Source organism: Panicum virgatum, chromosome 1K, assembly GCF_016808335.1.
Source record: "Panicum virgatum strain AP13 chromosome 1K, P.virgatum_v5, whole genome shotgun sequence".
Classification (NCBI taxonomy): domain Eukaryota; kingdom Viridiplantae; phylum Streptophyta; class Magnoliopsida; order Poales; family Poaceae; genus Panicum; species Panicum virgatum.
Window position 1 is genome coordinate 33,921,644 of NC_053136.1, and position 17,096 is coordinate 33,938,739.

At 48.1% G+C, this 17,096-nt stretch overlaps 4 protein-coding genes across 5 annotated transcripts; 2 read left to right on the forward strand and 2 right to left on the reverse strand.

Moving 5' to 3' along the window:
- Positions 1-1,364: 1,364 nt before the first annotated feature.
- On the reverse strand, positions 1,365-2,491 carry LOC120703623 (uncharacterized protein At2g27730, mitochondrial-like). The gene is made up of 3 exons (XM_039987768.1): positions 2,040-2,491; positions 1,826-1,924; positions 1,365-1,708 (listed from the first exon to the last, which is right to left on the reverse strand). Exons 1-3 carry the CDS (start codon positions 2,235-2,237, stop codon positions 1,679-1,681), a joined length of 327 nt encoding a protein of 108 aa, XP_039843702.1. The 5' UTR covers positions 2,238-2,491; the 3' UTR covers positions 1,365-1,678.
- A 457-nt stretch (positions 2,492-2,948) lies between these two features.
- Positions 2,949-7,212, forward strand: LOC120703611 (N-carbamoylputrescine amidase). The gene is made up of 9 exons (XM_039987744.1): positions 2,949-3,154; positions 4,993-5,041; positions 5,209-5,300; positions 5,403-5,554; positions 5,649-5,695; positions 6,114-6,147; positions 6,265-6,431; positions 6,580-6,676; positions 6,770-7,212. The coding sequence occupies exons 1-9, from the start codon at positions 3,063-3,065 to the stop codon at positions 6,934-6,936; spliced, it is 897 nt and encodes a 298-aa protein (XP_039843678.1). The 5' UTR covers positions 2,949-3,062; the 3' UTR covers positions 6,937-7,212.
- Positions 7,213-7,592: 380 nt separating this feature from the next.
- Positions 7,593-8,821, reverse strand: LOC120703615 (protein FANTASTIC FOUR 3-like). The gene has a single exon (XM_039987759.1). The coding sequence runs from the start codon at positions 8,455-8,457 to the stop codon at positions 7,798-7,800; it is 660 nt and encodes a 219-aa protein (XP_039843693.1). The 5' UTR covers positions 8,458-8,821; the 3' UTR covers positions 7,593-7,797.
- Positions 8,822-11,568: 2,747 nt separating this feature from the next.
- On the forward strand, positions 11,569-15,216 carry LOC120703634. 2 transcript variants are annotated; one of them, XM_039987777.1, is made up of 4 exons: positions 11,588-12,257; positions 12,423-12,553; positions 12,641-14,590; positions 14,681-15,216. In XM_039987777.1, the coding sequence occupies exons 3-4, from the start codon at positions 13,424-13,426 to the stop codon at positions 14,891-14,893; spliced, it is 1,380 nt and encodes a 459-aa protein (XP_039843711.1). In that variant the 5' UTR covers positions 11,588-12,257; positions 12,423-12,553; positions 12,641-13,423; the 3' UTR covers positions 14,894-15,216. The 2 variants fall into 2 exon arrangements, with proteins under 2 accessions (XP_039843718.1, XP_039843711.1); XM_039987784.1 differs by lacking the exon at positions 12,423-12,553 and having other exon boundaries at positions 11,569-12,257.
- Positions 15,217-17,096: the final 1,880 nt, after the last annotated feature.

The window sequence follows — 17,096 nt, forward strand, 5'->3', positions numbered from 1 at the left end:
GCCGAGCAGCCTGTGTTTGTATTGTAGGAGATGTCCTCGTATTGTCCTAATTGCCTGTATTTGTGACATTCCCTGCTGTAAATGTCATTGAAAATTGCTATCTTTCCTGACTAGCGCTCGCCCCTCTTTCTCCAACTTTTGATTGTCAGGCAATCTAAATGTTAGAACATCTCCAAGAGGTTAGCTAAATAGATCTTGTTAGATAAAAAAATTTAAAATTCCTAAAAGTAGCATCCATAAGACTAGCTATCAAGCTAGCTAATGTATCTGACTAGGTACCCCAGGAAGCTCGAGAGCCAAAAATAACTAAGGCCTCGTTTAGTTCCCAAAAATTTCCTACACTATCCGTCACATCGAATTTTTTACACATACATGAAGTACTAAATGTAGTTGAAAAAATAACTAATTACATGGTCTAACTAATTAATACGAGATAAATCTTTTAAACCTAATTAGTCTATAATTAAATAATATTTATCAAATAACAACGAACTATATATAGTACCAAATCCCAAATTTTTTCGCAAAATAAACACAGACTAACCTACCTCGTTCGCTATCCCACCCTCCCCATCCTCGCGTGACGTTGCAGCCCCCTCGCCGCCGCGGTCCTCTGTCCCCGCCCCTTCCGAGCTCCCTCCCTCCCCCTGCAGCGCCCCCCCCCCCCCCGGCGAACTCCCTCCTACTGCTCTGAGCCCCCTCCGTCGCTCCTCGGCTGCTGCCTGTTGCGCCTTGGCGGCGGGCACGGCGGCGACGCCCCTCGGCGCTGGCGGCCCTCGATGGCAGCAGCCCATGACGGCGGCAGCCCTGGGTGCTGTTGCCGCCTGCTGCACGGGGAGCACACGCTGGAGGAGGGGAGTGGATGATGCGGTAGGACCTATGCGTCAGTGAGTTGGAGAGAGGAGAGTCTGGATATGTAGAGAAAAATTTTACTAGTTTGTTGATTCCCCACCTGATGCTGTTATCCGACCATTATAGAGGGAAATGCTTAATCCACCAGAAGAATTCGAATCTTAGATTTTGTACTCAAATTGTACAACAGTGCTCTTTCAAATAACTGCACGTATTTCAAGCTGGGACCCCGACCGCGGCGGCGCAGCGCTCGGGAACTCGGGTTCTGTTTCGGCTGCGCGCCCGGCCGCCGGCAGTGGCTTCGCGCACCGAGCCCGGAGCCACGGAACGCGCCCCGCAACCCCTAGCGCGCGGCGCGCGCCCTTTGCGCGACCGGGCCGCGATGGGAACAAGGCCTGGCGTGGACGGGCGCACGGCGCAGCGAACCGGCTGCATGCGCTACCACGGTGAGCTAGCACGTCGTCGCGTGGGGGTGCCGCGCGGCGCAGGCGATCGGTGAGCTAGTCCAGCAGTTGTTAACATCCTTCTCACAATGCATTTTTATTCATCATCGATGAACTATGTACTACATGTTTATTCCAAAACAGAAGCTATGTACATGCAAGAGGCTTAATGAGCAAAGCCTCCTCCATTTGCAACGACAAGGCACATCACCGCTGCAAAAGAAAGTTCACAGCACTAGTGATAGGGATCACACACACCACGACGAGGCTGGGAAGCTTCCTCCTTCCATCCACGCTGTTGCAGTACGACGAGGAGAGGTTCTATCTACATGTACGGATCAGTGGTACCCCACATCCGCGCCGTCATCGATCTGATGTGACGATCAGCTTGGATGCGCCTCCTCCTCACCCTTCTGCAATCATCGACCAAACAAGAGCACACGCACACGATCAGAGAACGGATCCCAGAACCCCGAGGCAAAATTCGCTGGTGGCAAGATCGAAGTAGCCGGCATGTCAGTACTACGTACCTTCTTGTCCCCTTTGGCGGCGGCGGCCCTCTTGGCGGCCTCGGCCTTGTCCTTGTCCGCCTTCCTCCGCAGCTTCTCCAGCTTCTCCCGCTCCATCTTCTGCGCAATCGAAGCAACCCAGCTCGGTTAGCAGTAGCACCACAAATGACCAAATCGCACGCCGTCGCGGCCGATCGCACGACGCTTGATAATCAGTTGGCGAATCACCCGTCACCTGTATGTAGACGTTCTCGGCGGCGCGCTCCTCCTCGCTGAGCACCCTGCCGGAGGCCTTGTCGGTGAAGTATCGCGGCGCGCGCCCACCAGCGCCGGCGCCGCCCAGCCCCTCCATCCTCCTCGCAACGGCCTCCGCGACCGCCGCCCACGCAGTCCGAGGGACGAGAGCTCCCCCCACGGCCCTTGTTGTAGCCATCCCCTTCCCCTCTCCTCTCACACGGTCCTCTTGACCCCCAAGAACACGACTGCGTCGACACGTTGCCGGCGGCTCGCGGATCTGGATCGGATTGGCTCCAATCTATTTGTAGTTGTAGGAGACGCCGCCCTCGCCTTTTTCTGTCAGTGTCCGGCGATGCTTCGAACCTGCTAGATTCTCACGGGAGTGTGGATAAGGACGACCGGCATGGCGAACCCGGTTTCGCGAAACCGCGACTGAAACAGAGTGGGTTCTCCAGTATCGTTCCGTTCCGTTCCGTTCTAGTCCAGCCTTCGGTATCTATCCGATTGGTTTGGGATAAAAAACGGTGGAAGAAAACTAAAAAAAAAAACAGAAAAGAGAGAAGAAGACCCTATCGCGTGGCGAGCACCCATGCGATGGTGGCTATGAGGGAAGCAACCAGCAGCTCGGTGCGCCGGCGCAGCGGCGTTCCGGCGAGGCGGCAGCAGCTCCGCCCGCCCACGCGGCGGCGCCGAGTTTTTTTCCTCTTCCTGGCGGGCTTCGGGCTCACCCAAAGCTGTACTGGGCCATGTCAGGCCTGACCAAGTCCGTCATGGGGCTCTGGTGTCGCCTAGCTCCCCCGGCCCAACGAACCGCCTCAAGTTCAACAATCCCCCATATCAGGTGGGCCCCGAGGCGGCTTCCTTTTTTCTCCTTAAATGCTTGACCATTTTCTCTCTGCTTCAGACGACAAGCCGCAGCAGCAGCCGCAGTCCGGCAGCGGAACCGCGGAAGGAAGGAGCGAGTCGGGGAGGGCGGGTTGGTGAGGTGGTGGGAACGCGCGCGGCGGGAGCGGGGGCGAGGATGGCCGCGGCCGCGGGGAGGAAGGTGGCGGTCGCCGCCGTGCAGTTCGCCTGCACCGACGTCGAGGCCGAGAACGTCGCCACCGCCGAGAGGTATGGCCGCCTGCATCACCCCCAGCTAACCCCGTCCCTGATCCCGGCCCCAAGCCCCCAAAGGAGCAAAAATCCTAGCCGTTTAGCTCAATCGCGGTTCGCGGACGTTGAAGTTTGCTCAAGTTATGATCTCTGACTCCAATCCCTAGCTAATCCCGTCCCTGATTCCCGCCCCCAAGGTGGTTTTTGTCTAGAAGGGGGTTGATCCGTGAAGATTTGTCCTGAAATCCGCCTTCAGTGCGCACTCCTACTGCTTGGTTTGCGTGCAGGAGTTTGCTTTCGGGAACGGTGCTTCAACTAGTTCTCTCATTACAAAATCTAGATGAGTATCTATCCTTGCTAGCACTTCATTTCTCTTTGTTTTACCATCAAGTACCTAGCCTGCTAGCACTTCAGTTTCAGTAACTCAACTACCCTGTTTTTGCGAAATGGATTTCTATACCTTCTACCTTGGATTGGACAATCCTGTCAACTACTTTATTCTGCCCTGTCCCGTTGCCATTCTTTTCTCTGTCAGGCACTTTATTCTTGCAATGAATTATTGAGGCATCTGCCTTGGTGTTTGGATTCGATATGTACCTCTTTATGGCGTCCTTTTAGATAATGCAGTGAAAATATAGTACATCTTTTTCAAGTCAAAATTATTAGCTCTCTAATACAATTTTCTACTGCCTGTGCTTTTAGATAATGCTATACTGATATCTTCTCCAAAATCTCAAATCACAAAGTTGATGCTTATGTTTTCATTTTATTCATTTGGTGAGTGAGGTTTAGCTAATTATGTTACAGGATCTTTTGTATTCTAGCATCGCAAAGTGAAATCGTTATCCATCTGCATTAAGTCTTCTATCTTTGTACTTTGTATGCTGAGGAGTGAGGACTGCAAAAATATGTCCAACTACTGCAGAGTTGGTTCTTCTCACCACATTTTAACTAACTTGTTTCAAGCCACTGGTTAAGTTCTGGCTTCTAGCTACTATGTTAGAACTGGAGGACGTTTCTTGATCACCTTTTTGGGTAAATTAGCAACATATGTTTAACGAGTCAGTTTTACACCCTTGCAGTGATAACTCTTTTGCCACCTTTCCTTGGAAGTACTTTGTCACTTTCCTGAAGGGCAGGACTATTTTCCAATAGTTACAGTGCTGTTCCAAAAAAGGGAGAAAACATTGTTGACTGCTACAGTTACAGTGTGCTATATTTCATTGATTATTATTTTAGAAACTATAAATCCCAAAAAAATCGCCTTAACTCTGTTTGCAATTTTCTTGCACACCTCATGTATCATAACCACATTACAGTTCACCTTGCTGACTTGAACTTCTTGAACTTATTCTGTTTCCTGTTACTCTTTCATATATACATGTAGCATACTTGAAGGTGGATATTTATTTGAGTCCATTGTTGGATGATTGGGTTGCAAAGCTATTGTTTAGTTATGAGCTTGCCAGATTCTGTTTGAAATTGATACTAATGGTTTTAATCTAGAACTCACCAATAGTGTCGGGGTGGCTTTCATTTACTTTAAATGCCATTCTCAGATGGACAGTTCAGAACTTTTTTTTGGTCACTATATCATCCTCTGTGTGTTCAAATTTCACCAGTTTTGGAACCCTCTTTTTTTAGTATTCCATTCTTGTGTTAAACTCAGCACTTTTAGAACTTTTTTTGCAAGATTGTGAAATTTATTCTGGCTCTGGTAGCAAATTTAGACATCAGTGATTTGAGTTATTTTATTTAAAATGACCGGGAGCCATATACTTTGCAGTTCTCTCTCCCTCCCTCTCTTTTCATTTATCATCGTTGAAAAACATGGGAACTGATCATTTGTATTGCAGGTTGATTAGGGAAGCGCACAAGAAAGGTGCGAAGATTGTACTCATTCAGGTAAATTTATATGTGACATAAAATATTTAGCTCAAAATAGTCAAGACTTAACTGCAATGCTTCTTTCAAAATAAAGCAGAAAGAAAATAGGAGTTTGCATAGATATTCTTATTTTTGTATTACTTGAGTTTATAATTCTCCATATACGTATTTTATTCCTGTCCTAGGAATTGTTTGAGGGGCACTATTTCTGTCAAGCTCAAAGGATGGATTTCTTTCGTCGTGCTAAGCCTTATAAAGGCAACCCAACTATCGCAAGGTAGACTTTGTTGTTCCTTTAAGCTGTCAATAGTAATGCATTCGTTCAATTTCTTTAACATATACACTTACACCTTTGTGCTCCAACCCTCTTGGTTAACAGGATGCAACAGCTTGCAAAGGAGTTGGAAGTTGTGATACCTGTCAGTTTTTTTGAAGAAGCAAACAATGCCCATTACAATTCAGTGGCAATCATTGATGCTGATGGTACTGATCTTGGCCTCTATCGCAAATCACACATTCCAGATGGACCAGGTAATAAATGTCATAGTACTTTCTTGTTCCACTATAGATTGGGTTATCTCATCTAAAGAAACTCTCATCTAAAGAAACTACTACTGTTTGTCAGGTTATCAAGAGAAATTTTATTTCAACCCCGGTGACACTGGCTTTAAGGTAATTCGTTGTTTTCTAGGTTGCACTCCAACTTTGTGTGTATATTCCTCACAAAAAATTTAGGTTTTTTGGTGTTCTTACCCCTGCTTTGAAGTGCAATTGTGATTTTTCCCTTATTTTTTTTAACTTTGTGATTTTGCCCTTCATTTTTCACAAGTTGTTGCGATTTTGCCCTTAATCTTTGCTTATTTGCCCCTGTTTTGACCGTTGGCTAGGGGTAAAATCGCACTGATTTGTGAATAATAAAGGGCAAAATCACAAAGTTAAAAAAAGGGGCAAAATCATAATTACACTTCAAAGTAGGGGTAAGAACACATATGTCCCAAAAATTTATATAGATCTTATATATATTTGGAACTGTAACTGTGTTTGTGGTCAGCAAAAGTTCACTTAAATGTATTTACTGCTATTGATGCAGGCTTTCAAAACCAAGTATGCGACGATTGGTGTTGGTAAGTTATTTGTGTTCTGCAGTGATACCGGCACTTAGTTTATGTACAGTAGCACTAATAGTAATTAATGTGACATAATCTCACTCATAAATAATGCCATCATTCTTAAACTTGTAGGAATCTGCTGGGATCAGTGGTTCCCGGAGTGTGCAAGAGCAATGGCTCTTCAGGGGGCCGAAATACTATTCTATCCCACTGCAATTGGATCCGAACCGCAGGATGGTAACCTGGACTCTCGTGAACATTGGAAGCGTGTCATGCAAGGCCATGCTGGTGCCAATTTGGTACTATTTGTTGTTTTATATAGTTCATAATGCATTATCAGCTTCATGTGGAATCATAAAGATGTTTCTATGTTTGCTGTTCATCTAATTGATACTGGTGAAACAGTCTTTTCTCTGATCATGTCATGATCCATCTTGAATTATCCAGGTTCCTCTCGTTGCTTCTAACCGGATAGGTAGAGAAACTGTTGAGACTGAGCATGGCAAGAGCACTATAACCTTCTACGGGAATTCCTTCATTGCAGGTAATCTAGCCTGTGTATATCTATATACTGGACGATAGAAGAACCAGAGAATTAGAAACATGTGCTTAATTGAAGGCCTGTGGTTCTCTGCAGGACCAACTGGAGAAATCGTGAAGCTTGCTAATGACAAAGATGAGGAAGTACTGGTAGCGGAGTTTGACTTAGACGAGATAAAGTCAACCAGGCATGGTTGGGGGATATTCAGGGACCGCCGCCCTGAATTATATAAAGTGCTATTGACACTGGATGGTGAGAAATGATAATAAGCTCAACTTTAGCGCGTTTATCTATCCTTGAATAGGACGTGATGAGCTCTACATTACTGGGAAGGCACAGGCTCCCCGAGTGTTGCCACCACATCGATGATAGATTTTCCCTTCTTTCCCTGTCCAAATATGCTTTGCTTGCATCTGTACAAGCCACCTGTATGATTCGTGATATTTTACCATTTTCACATTTCATGAATAAATAGTCATGCAATGCAATGCAATGCAATGTTTTGGCTCAGGAAAAAGAACTATCAGAGATTCAAATAATGCATCATTGCTTTCTTGTTACCCTTCGATTTATGCTAGCAATAGTCTATTTGAGCGCCTGGTTAAAGTGTTTTGACCATAATACTTTGCAGAAGCTGCAGAATCAGCATATATGATTCCATATGCCATTCACGATCGCTTTATCTGACAACTGTTTGCTAACTTTTCACATGTGATCCGTTCCTTTTTCCATCAGCTAAGTGAGGATTCTTGTGAACTCTGTTTCTTGTGTTCCCTAAAGTGCTCGAGAGCACAAAATTGCAGTAACAGTGCCACGCATGATGCTTAGCTTCTGTACTTGGTTACTTTTCTGGACATGGTTTTGTTTGTGTTTGTTGATTCCTGCAAGTTCTTAGTCCTTCAACTTGCTCACCAGAGTCTTGCGAAGCCGTGGCAATGGATCGGGTGATTGACTCACAAGTCACAAGTTCACAACTGAACATAAATTCCGCTATATTTACATCTCTCTGAAAGTGAAAGGAAACCAACACTAGGCGTGTGGAACTTGTTGCTGATTAAACCTCGGAGCAATAATCTAAAACCCTGTTCTATTCGCCCCCTTGTTGCTTTTTCTCATCTGCTGGCTCATGAAAGGCATTGATCATGATGATGATGCGCATCCTCCGGTTCTTCCTCCTCCGGGTGGGGCTGCGCGAACTGGAGCTTGAACCGGCCGCCCTCGCGGCGCGCCTGTAGCAGCTCCCGGGACGGTATCCTGACCTCCCGCAGCACGAGGCGGCCGTCCTCCCGGTGGGGCCGGAGGTAGAGCCACGGCTTCCCGCCGGCCCCGATCACCGAGATCGGGGGCGGGAACGGCGCCGGCCTCCCGCCCCTCGCCCTCCTCCCCGGCCCCTCCCCGCCGCCGCCGCCGTCGCGGTGCTGCCGCTTGCACGGCCCCACCAGGGCCCGCCCGGCTTCGGCGTCGCCGTCGCCGCCAGCGCCGTTGTTGCTGACGTCGTCGGAGAGATCGCTGAGGCCGATGTCGCCGGAGCTCTCGGCGCCGAGGCCCTCGGTGCAGATCCCGAGGTTGCGCGGCGGGAAGGGCGGAGGCGCCTTGATGCACGGCCGCGGCGGCGGCGGTGGCGCCGGGGGCGGCGTTACTTCCGCACCATCATCATCGTCATCGTCGAAGCCGACGAGCAACGGGTCGGGTGCCTGCGACGCGGACCTCGCCGGCGCGGCCAGCGCCAGCGGCGGCCGGGTCCCCTGCTGCTGGTACCCGTAGGCGCACGCGGTCGCGGCCATGCACGCCACCCGGGCGGGGGCGCGCGCGCGTGGTGAGGCGAACTCGCTCGCCCTCGTCCTTGCCGCGGGCGCCCCTGTATTATAGGAGGCCGAGGCGATATGAGTCGTGGCCGCTCCCTGGGGAGGGGCGGTGGCCGAGCCCGAGCGGCGGCTGGGGCCACGGCGCCCCTGCGCGGGGGGCAGCGGGCGGATTGGATGGGCTGCTGGATGGACGGACGCGCTCGCGGCTACGATGAGAGATTCCGAGATTCAGATGAGATCGACGCGCGCGCGGCGCGAGGCCGTAACGCCCTCCTCCCCCATCTCTGCCTGCTCTGCTGGATTCCGGGCTGGAAGATCGCGTGCCGGCGACCCGCTCGGTTTTTATCCGCGTCCGCAACCATCGCTGTTTACCGCGTATGGTATGGCCATCGAGCGATCGCGTCCTGGAGACCGGCAGCGTTTTGCGTCCAGAATCTCGCCCCGCGAGTGCCACAGTTGATGGCCGCCTGTGATTCCGCTCGGTGCCGCGGCACACGCCGGATTAGCAAGCGATGGCGCCGATGGTTTACAGGAGGAGGCCGGTCAGGGTTTGGCACCTCGTCGTGGGCACGGCACGCCAACGGATGGGGGGAAGGTGGCGTATCGATTGGTTTGTATATGTATTTGGGGTGAGATGACCCGAGGAAGGAAAGACGGAACGGAACTCAACATGGCGACGCGAGCAGCATCGGACGGAGGAGGAAGCTGATGCAGATTCGATTCCTGGGTCCGAGGAGTGGAGCTGACGATCGACATGGGCGGGGCGCGGGGCGGGGCGCGGGGTGGGGCGGGGCGGGGCGGGGCGGCGGAGGATAAACAACGCTGTGCAATGCCGTGCTAATTTTTTTTTAAAATATTCCGTGCTAAATGTCCTCTGGAAATTCTGATACTCAGGCGTTCGGCATGCTGCAGTACTGCAGAGCTTTGGCGATGATGACGATGCTGGATTTTCTTATGGATCCCTAGTTCTAGTTGGAGCTTTGGGCAGGGGAGGTTCACACTTCACAAAGGCCGGGACGCCGCCACCCACGGACGGACGGACGGACGGACAGCTCTAGCCAATAGCAACTCGCGAAGCAGAGACCCGGCAGCACGGCTTCGCGCTGGGGCGGCCAATTATTGTGTGTCCCGATCGATGCCGTCCAATTACACTACTTCCTCCGTTCCGAAAAACTGGACGTTTAGGATATGATCACGGTAACCAAGGTGGAGTTAATTAGGGGGTATTTTTTTCTGTCTGTCCCTAGTAAATAGACCTGGGGTGCATTCCTTCCGAGAAACAGCTTAAGCCCAATTGGCGAGTGGAGCTAGGCGTGGGTCGCGCGCACCACGATTCGAGTCCTGGTGGCCGCAACTTTTTTTGATGGATGCCCCATTTTGCATGGGGATTTTGCATGGCGTTGTTCAAGCCTGCATGGCGCGTGTTTGGGGCGCGTTTTGCCGCCGCGGTTCGCTCGTTTCGGCCGGGAAAACATTTTTTTGATGGTGTTGGCGCACGTTTTGGCCCTTTTTTCACTCCTTCGACCGGGAAAACAATTTTGCGATGGCGCCACTCCCTCTGACGTTATAGATTCACCGTGGATATTTAAACCGAGTTGTTTCCCTGCCGACGCTTGCTTCCCTTTGCTTTGCTTTCTCTAGCGACACTTCTTTGATTTTCTTTCCCTGGCGACGCTTCACGGCGCAATGGCTGATGGCAATGCTACATTTGACCTCAACGTTAGATTAGAAGAAGATGACGACGATGGCTTCGATCTTAACAATGGTAACACTTCTTTGCTTCTTTGCTTTGCCTTGCCTGCTTTGATTTGCCTTGCCTTCCTGATGGCGACGCTTCTTTGCTTTGCTTCTTTACTAGCTGTTCATTTAGAGGACGGCGGCGGCGGCGGCAACATTCCCTTTGACCCCGTCGAGCATGGAGATGACGACGGCAATGCTACCTTTGATTTCAACGAGCATGACGATGACGACGACAACGGTGGTTTCGATCTGAACGAACCTGTACATGATGAGCATGCCAACGGTACTACCTCTTTTTCTTCTCTAGCTGTTCAGATCGAATGTTCTTCTTTTGTCGCTAAAATATTCATGTTCTATTTTTTTATAGGATTCGATTTGAACCTACCACCAGATGAATTTGGAGCGGTTGATTTTGATTATGTACAAAACCTAGCTGGTGAGTTCATTGTACTACTACGAATAAGCTTGTTTTTCCCTCGAGTAAAGATCATGCCGTGAGTTATTTGCCTTCACTACACCAGAACCGAATTACCTTGGCGGCCAGGAATTTTCTTGGTGGCCAAGTTTTAACCGCCAAGAAATATAGTCTTATCTTGGCGGTGCTTGCTAACAGCCAAGGAAACATAATTTCTTGGCGGGTTTTGTAGGCAGCCAAGAAAATTTGTAATTACCTTGGCGGTTTTAGAAGTACGCCAAGAAAACCACCCATTTCCTTGGCCTTTTACTCAAACCGCCAAGTAAATTGTGCATTTCCTTGGCTGTTTGGTCGAACCGCCAAGGTAAGTGTGCATTTCCTTGGCTGTTTCGTCAAACCGCCAAGGAAAGTGTGTATTTCTATACATTGTCCTTTGTTTGTGGCATATTAGATTGCAATAATTAAAATCATATTTAGTTTTGTCAAAGTAAAATGCACCTTAGTTCTGCAGTTATTCTTAAAATTGATATGTGATGGATAAACTTCTTGATGGCGTGTATACGTGGGTTTTGCACATCTCATCCGCAATGAGTACACATGTCATGTAAGCATGAATGAAATACACATAAGAGTAATTTTTTAGTCCTTATATTATATCTGCATATATATTTATATTTGCAATCATAAAAAATTATCATAGCCTTGATTTAGCATGTTTGTTCATGAAAATAGTTTAATTTTATTTTTATACAAATGTACCTATGTTGGAATTTAAACTTACTTAGCCTATTTATTAGAATTAATTCACATTTGAATTACATGTGTTGCAAAAAAAGGATCTTTAAATTACAAGAATTGTATTTTAAGTCCAACGAGATCTTCAGCTGCCAAAAAAATTATGTATTTGTTTTTTTAAGAAATGAAATTATATATTTGTACATGCATATATTTAATATCACAAGTGAAAATATGTTGTAGGTCATTAATCGGTTTGAATTATGAGAAGCAAAAAAAGGTAAATTTTAGCGTCGATTACACAAAAGGGTGAGAGAGAGAGATGCAGAGGCAGAGAGATAGAGAGCGCGCGCAGTTTTTAGCTGAAAAGTTTGGAGGGAAAACTCCCGCCATCCATCCGCTGCAAAATTTGAAAAGAGCCTTATCTCCTCCCGACGCCTGCTGTCCAGCCACACAAGGCGCAATCCCCCCTCCCCTCCTCGGCTCCGGTTAGATCAGACCAAATCGACCTCCACATGTCATGGCGGATCTCGGTCCTCCGGCTCCAAGTTCAAGCATGGTGCCTCCTTCCGCGCCGACCCCATCGAGAACCTTGCCCCCAAGCTGCGTGGCGCCAATTCCACGCTCGCCTGCACCGACCTCGTCGCCCCGAGCTCACGGCCTTCGGTGCAGGGGATGCCGCTGCACTCGCCAGCCTCGTATTTGGACTCAAGCAGCGGCCGCGCAGCAGCTCGATGCCGTGGCCTCCAACGTCCGCAACACCATGCCCAGTCCCAACTGTACAAGATTGAAGATTCCAAGCTGCAGTGCAGTGCTAGCTGGTCTGATCTACTTCCTGTTGCATTGGTCCGGTTTCCAAGTCCAAGAATCCAAGGTCCCAAGCTCTGAGGTACAGGATTTGTCCAGTTCGTAGCATTCTATTGGTACCAACAATTTTTAGCTTCGATTCAAGTCTACTTGGTTGCGTTTGCCTTATTGCGTATGCTTGTGGCTATCCATCTCTGTTTGCCCGTTGCTTACAACTACTTGATGCTTGTGCGATTCAAACATGTAGAATGTCAGAGGACATGGCTTGGAACTGTGGATATTTTGCTAATCCAAATAATTTGGATGTGCCCAAGCACAAGATATGCGGGAGGGAAATCAGAGGGGGTTTGCAATTTGTCTTGAGGCAAGTGCATCTGTGTATGTGTGTCAGAACGTCAGCTTGCAGTTATAAAAGAGGAACATATAATTATTGTGCATATTCTTATTGTCTCTATTCATTTTCAGATGACTTGGAAGCTGCAAGGCATGGAACTCCAGAAGGTGGAGAACCCAAATCTGCATACGAGAGTTTTGGAGAGTTATTATCAACGATGTCCGATTTAAGCAATTTTGTGGAGAATTTTGGTTTCTGTGTGTAGCACTCAATTTGATTAATACTAGTTGACATGAACAGATTTGGAATAGAATAATTGTTGCTTTACGGTGGATATGATTTTGGATATTGAAATGCAATATTTTTTTTGTTCAATAGATATGTTTCCTTGGCGGTTGGCAGCCAATGAAACTCATATTACTTGGTGAGTGAGGACAGTCAAGGAAACTAATTTACTTGGCTGTTAGCGGCAGTCAAGGAAACTACTTTACTTGGCGGCCAGTGACAGCCAAGCAAAACAATTTGCTTGACGGCTATTGGCAGCCATGGAAACTAATTTGCTTGGCGGCTGAGACATTTCCTTGGCGCTTTAGCCATTTTTCCATTTCCATAGATTTCTTGGCGGGCAAACCGCCAAGTAAATAATTCCTGGCGGTTGGCCGCCAAGTTAATGGAATTTCCTTGGCGTTCTACTCTTGGCGGACTTTGCTTGGCGGCCGGCCGTCAAGGATCATTTTCTTGGCGGTTTTGGCATTTTCCTTGGCGGTATTTGGCCACCAAGGCAATTATGGTTTGGGGTAGTGCTTGCTTTGCCTTGCCTTCCTGACGGCGACGCTTCATGCCGTGAGTGAGTATTTGTACCATGCATGAATAGGAAGCATGCCGTGAGTATTTATATTTAGATCATACCGTGAATGAGTATTTGTACCATGCATGAACAACCTTTTAGATCATGCCGTGACTTAGCTTGTTTCTTTTTTCTATTTTTAGATCATGCCGATCAAGTAGTCCAACCGAAGCATGACTATTCTGATAATGTTAGACAACAAGTGTACCAAGCACTTTTGATGAGAAGCAAGAATGGGCGTCTAGGTAAGCACGATACAGCAATTGTTTCTGAGCAATTTGGAGTAAAGATTAGAACAGTGCAGCGCATATGGAAGAGAGGTAAAAACCAACTTGCTCAAAATATTCCGGTCAAGGTTCCTAATTTAAAGAAAGGTAGAAGTGGCCGTCCAGCAATCCCTATTGATTTGGAAAATTTGAGGAACATTCCTCTCCAACAAAGAATGACCCTAGAAGATGTCTCTAGTAGACTTGGTATTAGCAAGACTAAGATACATAGGTATTTGAAACAGGGTCTGCTTAGGCACCATTCTAGTAGTGTCAAACCTTACCTCACGGAGGCTAACAAGAAGACTAGATTGAAGTGGTGCATTGACATGATTGACCAAAGTTTGCTTGATGATCCAAAGTTCAAGGATTTGTTTGACATTGTGTTTATTGATGAGAAGTGGTTCTATATCTATCAAAAATCAGAGAGGTACTACTTGCTACCCGATGAAGATGAACCACATCGTATTTGCAAGAACAAGAACTACATTCCTAGGATCATGTTTTTGTGTGTTGTTGCTCGGCCAAGATTTAGAGATGGAGTATGTGTGTTTGATGGCAAAATAGGTTGTTTTCCACTTGTTACTATTGAGCATGCTATTAGAGACAGTCCTTATCGGCTGCGTGGTGAGGAAGTAATCAAGCCAATCCAATCAATCACAAGGGATATCATAAGGGATTTCATGATAAATAAGGTGTTGCTGGCAATTAGAGCAAAGTGGCCAAGAGAAGATGTGCACAAGCCAATATTCATACAACAAGATAATGCTCCTACTCATTTGAAAGTGGATGATCCTCAGTTTTGTGAGTGTACTAAGCAAGATGGCTTTGACATTCGGCTTATATGTCAACCGGCCAATTCTCCAGATTTTAACGTTCTAGATTTGGGTTTTTTTCGAGCTATCCACGCGATTCAGTACAAGAAAAATGCTAAGACATTGAAAGAACTAATTCCAGCAGTGCATGAGGTAAAAAGATCTAATTCCATTTGATTGTTTCAATACAATAAAGAGAGTAAGACATAGAAAGATCTAATTTCTTCAACACTTGTTTTGTAGGCATTCTTGGAGTACAGTCCATGGAAATCAAACAGGATATTTGTAACATTACAAACTGTGTTGAAGGAAGCAATGAAGGTTAAAGGTTGCAATAATATAAAGATTCCTCACTTGCAGAAGCAAAGACTAGAGAGGGAAGATAGTCTGCCATTGCAAATCCCTTGTGAAGCTTCATTGCTAGCTGAATCCATAAGTAGTCTCCCTGCAAATTAGAAGATGCAAATTAGTTTATGCAAATTAGAAGATTGCTAGCCGAATGCTTACTGTTCAAATGCATGTACCTTACTGTTTGCTTGCTTCATCTTTGCTTGCTTCACCTTCTTTGTTGGCCTTTGCACTTTTTCTTGCTTGATTCATCTCGTCCAACTTCTGAACAACTTGTTCAGGGAGAATGATGGTGTTACCCTCCAATTGAAGTTCCTCCACAACAGGAATGTAGAACTTACAATCAAAATTTTCCATGCCATCGAGAACTTGTGTGACGAGGTCGTAATCTTCATGTAAAAGGCCACAACAGGCACACCTGCGAGCGTTGCGGCGAGCTTGGCGACAGGCTTCTCCGAAGACGCCGCCAGCGTGGAACGTCCTGCAGCGAGGACAATCGACCACCTCGTCGACGTCCGGCACCTCCTCGACGACGTCCGGCACATCGTCCTCGACGGCGTCTGGCACGTCCTCGACGGCGTCTGGCACATCGTCGTCGACGGAGTCTGGCACCTCGTCGACGGAGTCCGGCACCTCGTCGACGGTGTCCGGCACGACAGACTCCGAGACGGTACGCTGGGCTGCGGCGGCGGCGTCACCGCGCGCGCCGGTCTCGCGTGCCCGTTTGTGGACGCGTTCCAGAGGCATGGAGTATGACTCGTTGTCGCCGTCCATGCTCCACGCCGCCGCGGCGCCCGGAGCGCGAACCACGGCGTCGCCGTCGTCGGGCACGTCCGCGCGGAGAACCGCGTTGGGCACTTGCTCCACCGAGTCCGCGATGAGCAAATACTCCGAGCCAAACGATGGATCCATGGCGAACCCTAACCGCGGCTGGAGACGAAGTGGATCTAGGAGCATGGGAGATGAAGTGCGGCCGGTGACTGAACTGCTTCGGAGGCGCGTGGGAGATGAATGGCGTCGAGCACGCGCGGTGATAATTGCGGGCGATGAATGCGGTAGCACAACGGACGGTTGACTCGCGTGCGCGAGGGCAAAGGCGTCCAAATACCGCGGCGGCGCATCGGGAGGAGCCAGGACGTCAAACCCTAAACTTGACGTCAAAGAAGCTAGTAAAGGAGCCAAATACCTCTAAATGAACAGCTAGTAAAGAAGCAAAGCAAAGAAGCGTCGCCATCAGGAAGGCAAGGCAAAGCAAAGCAAGCAAGGCAAGGCAAAGCAAAGAAGTGTTACCATTGTTAAGATCGAAGCCGTCGTCATCTTCTTCTAATCTAACGTTGAGGTCAAAGGCAGCGTTGCCATCAGCCATTGCGCCGTGAAGTGTCGCCAGGGAAAGAAAATCAAAGAAGTGTCGCCAGAGAAAGCAAAGCAAAGGGAAGCAAGCGTCGGCAGGGAAACAACTCGGTTTAAATATCCACGGTGAATCTATAACGTCGGAGGGAGTGGCGCCATCGCAAAATTGTTTTCCCGGTCGAAGGAGTGAAAAAAGGGCCAAAACGCGCGCCAACACCATCAAAAAAAATATTTTCCCGGCCGAAACGAGCGAACCACGGCGGCAAAACGCGCCCCAAACACGCGCCATGCGGGCTTGAACAGCGCCATGCAAAATCCCCATGCAAAATGGGGCATCCATCAAAAAAAGTTGCGGTCACCAGGACTCGAACCGTGGTGCGCGCAAACCACGCCTAGCTCCACTCACCAACTGGGCTAAAGCTGTTTCTCGGAAGGAATGCACCACCAGGTCTATTTATTAGGGGCAGACAGGAAAAAATATCCTCTAATTAACTCCACCTTGGTTACCATTATCATGTCCTAAACGTCCAGTTTTTCGGAACGGAGGGAGTATTTTGTATCTTTTGGGCCATCGCTGTCGAGAGCTCACCCTCACCGGCGCCTTCGACGACGAAGGAGGCTACCGGCCGGGTTTTATGTGCACAGGGGAGAAACCTGGAAACGAGTCTCACGAGCGGTTTAGTTCATGAACAGCGACTAAATAGGACAAAACTAGTCCGAGCAACAAATGCTCTTGCACGGATTATAAATAGACGCAAGTGTTAAATGTTCGGACATAAATTGTGCAATGTAATTAGAATGGCTTATCTTATAGCTCCCTCTCATTTTTTTATATTCTATGTATTCATATTGATACTTTGGCCGTGTTTGGTTTTTTACCGGCACATTCCCGAGAAGAGAATCTCACATGCATGGAGTGCTAAATGAAGTCTATTTGCAAAACCTTTTCAAGAATGAGTGT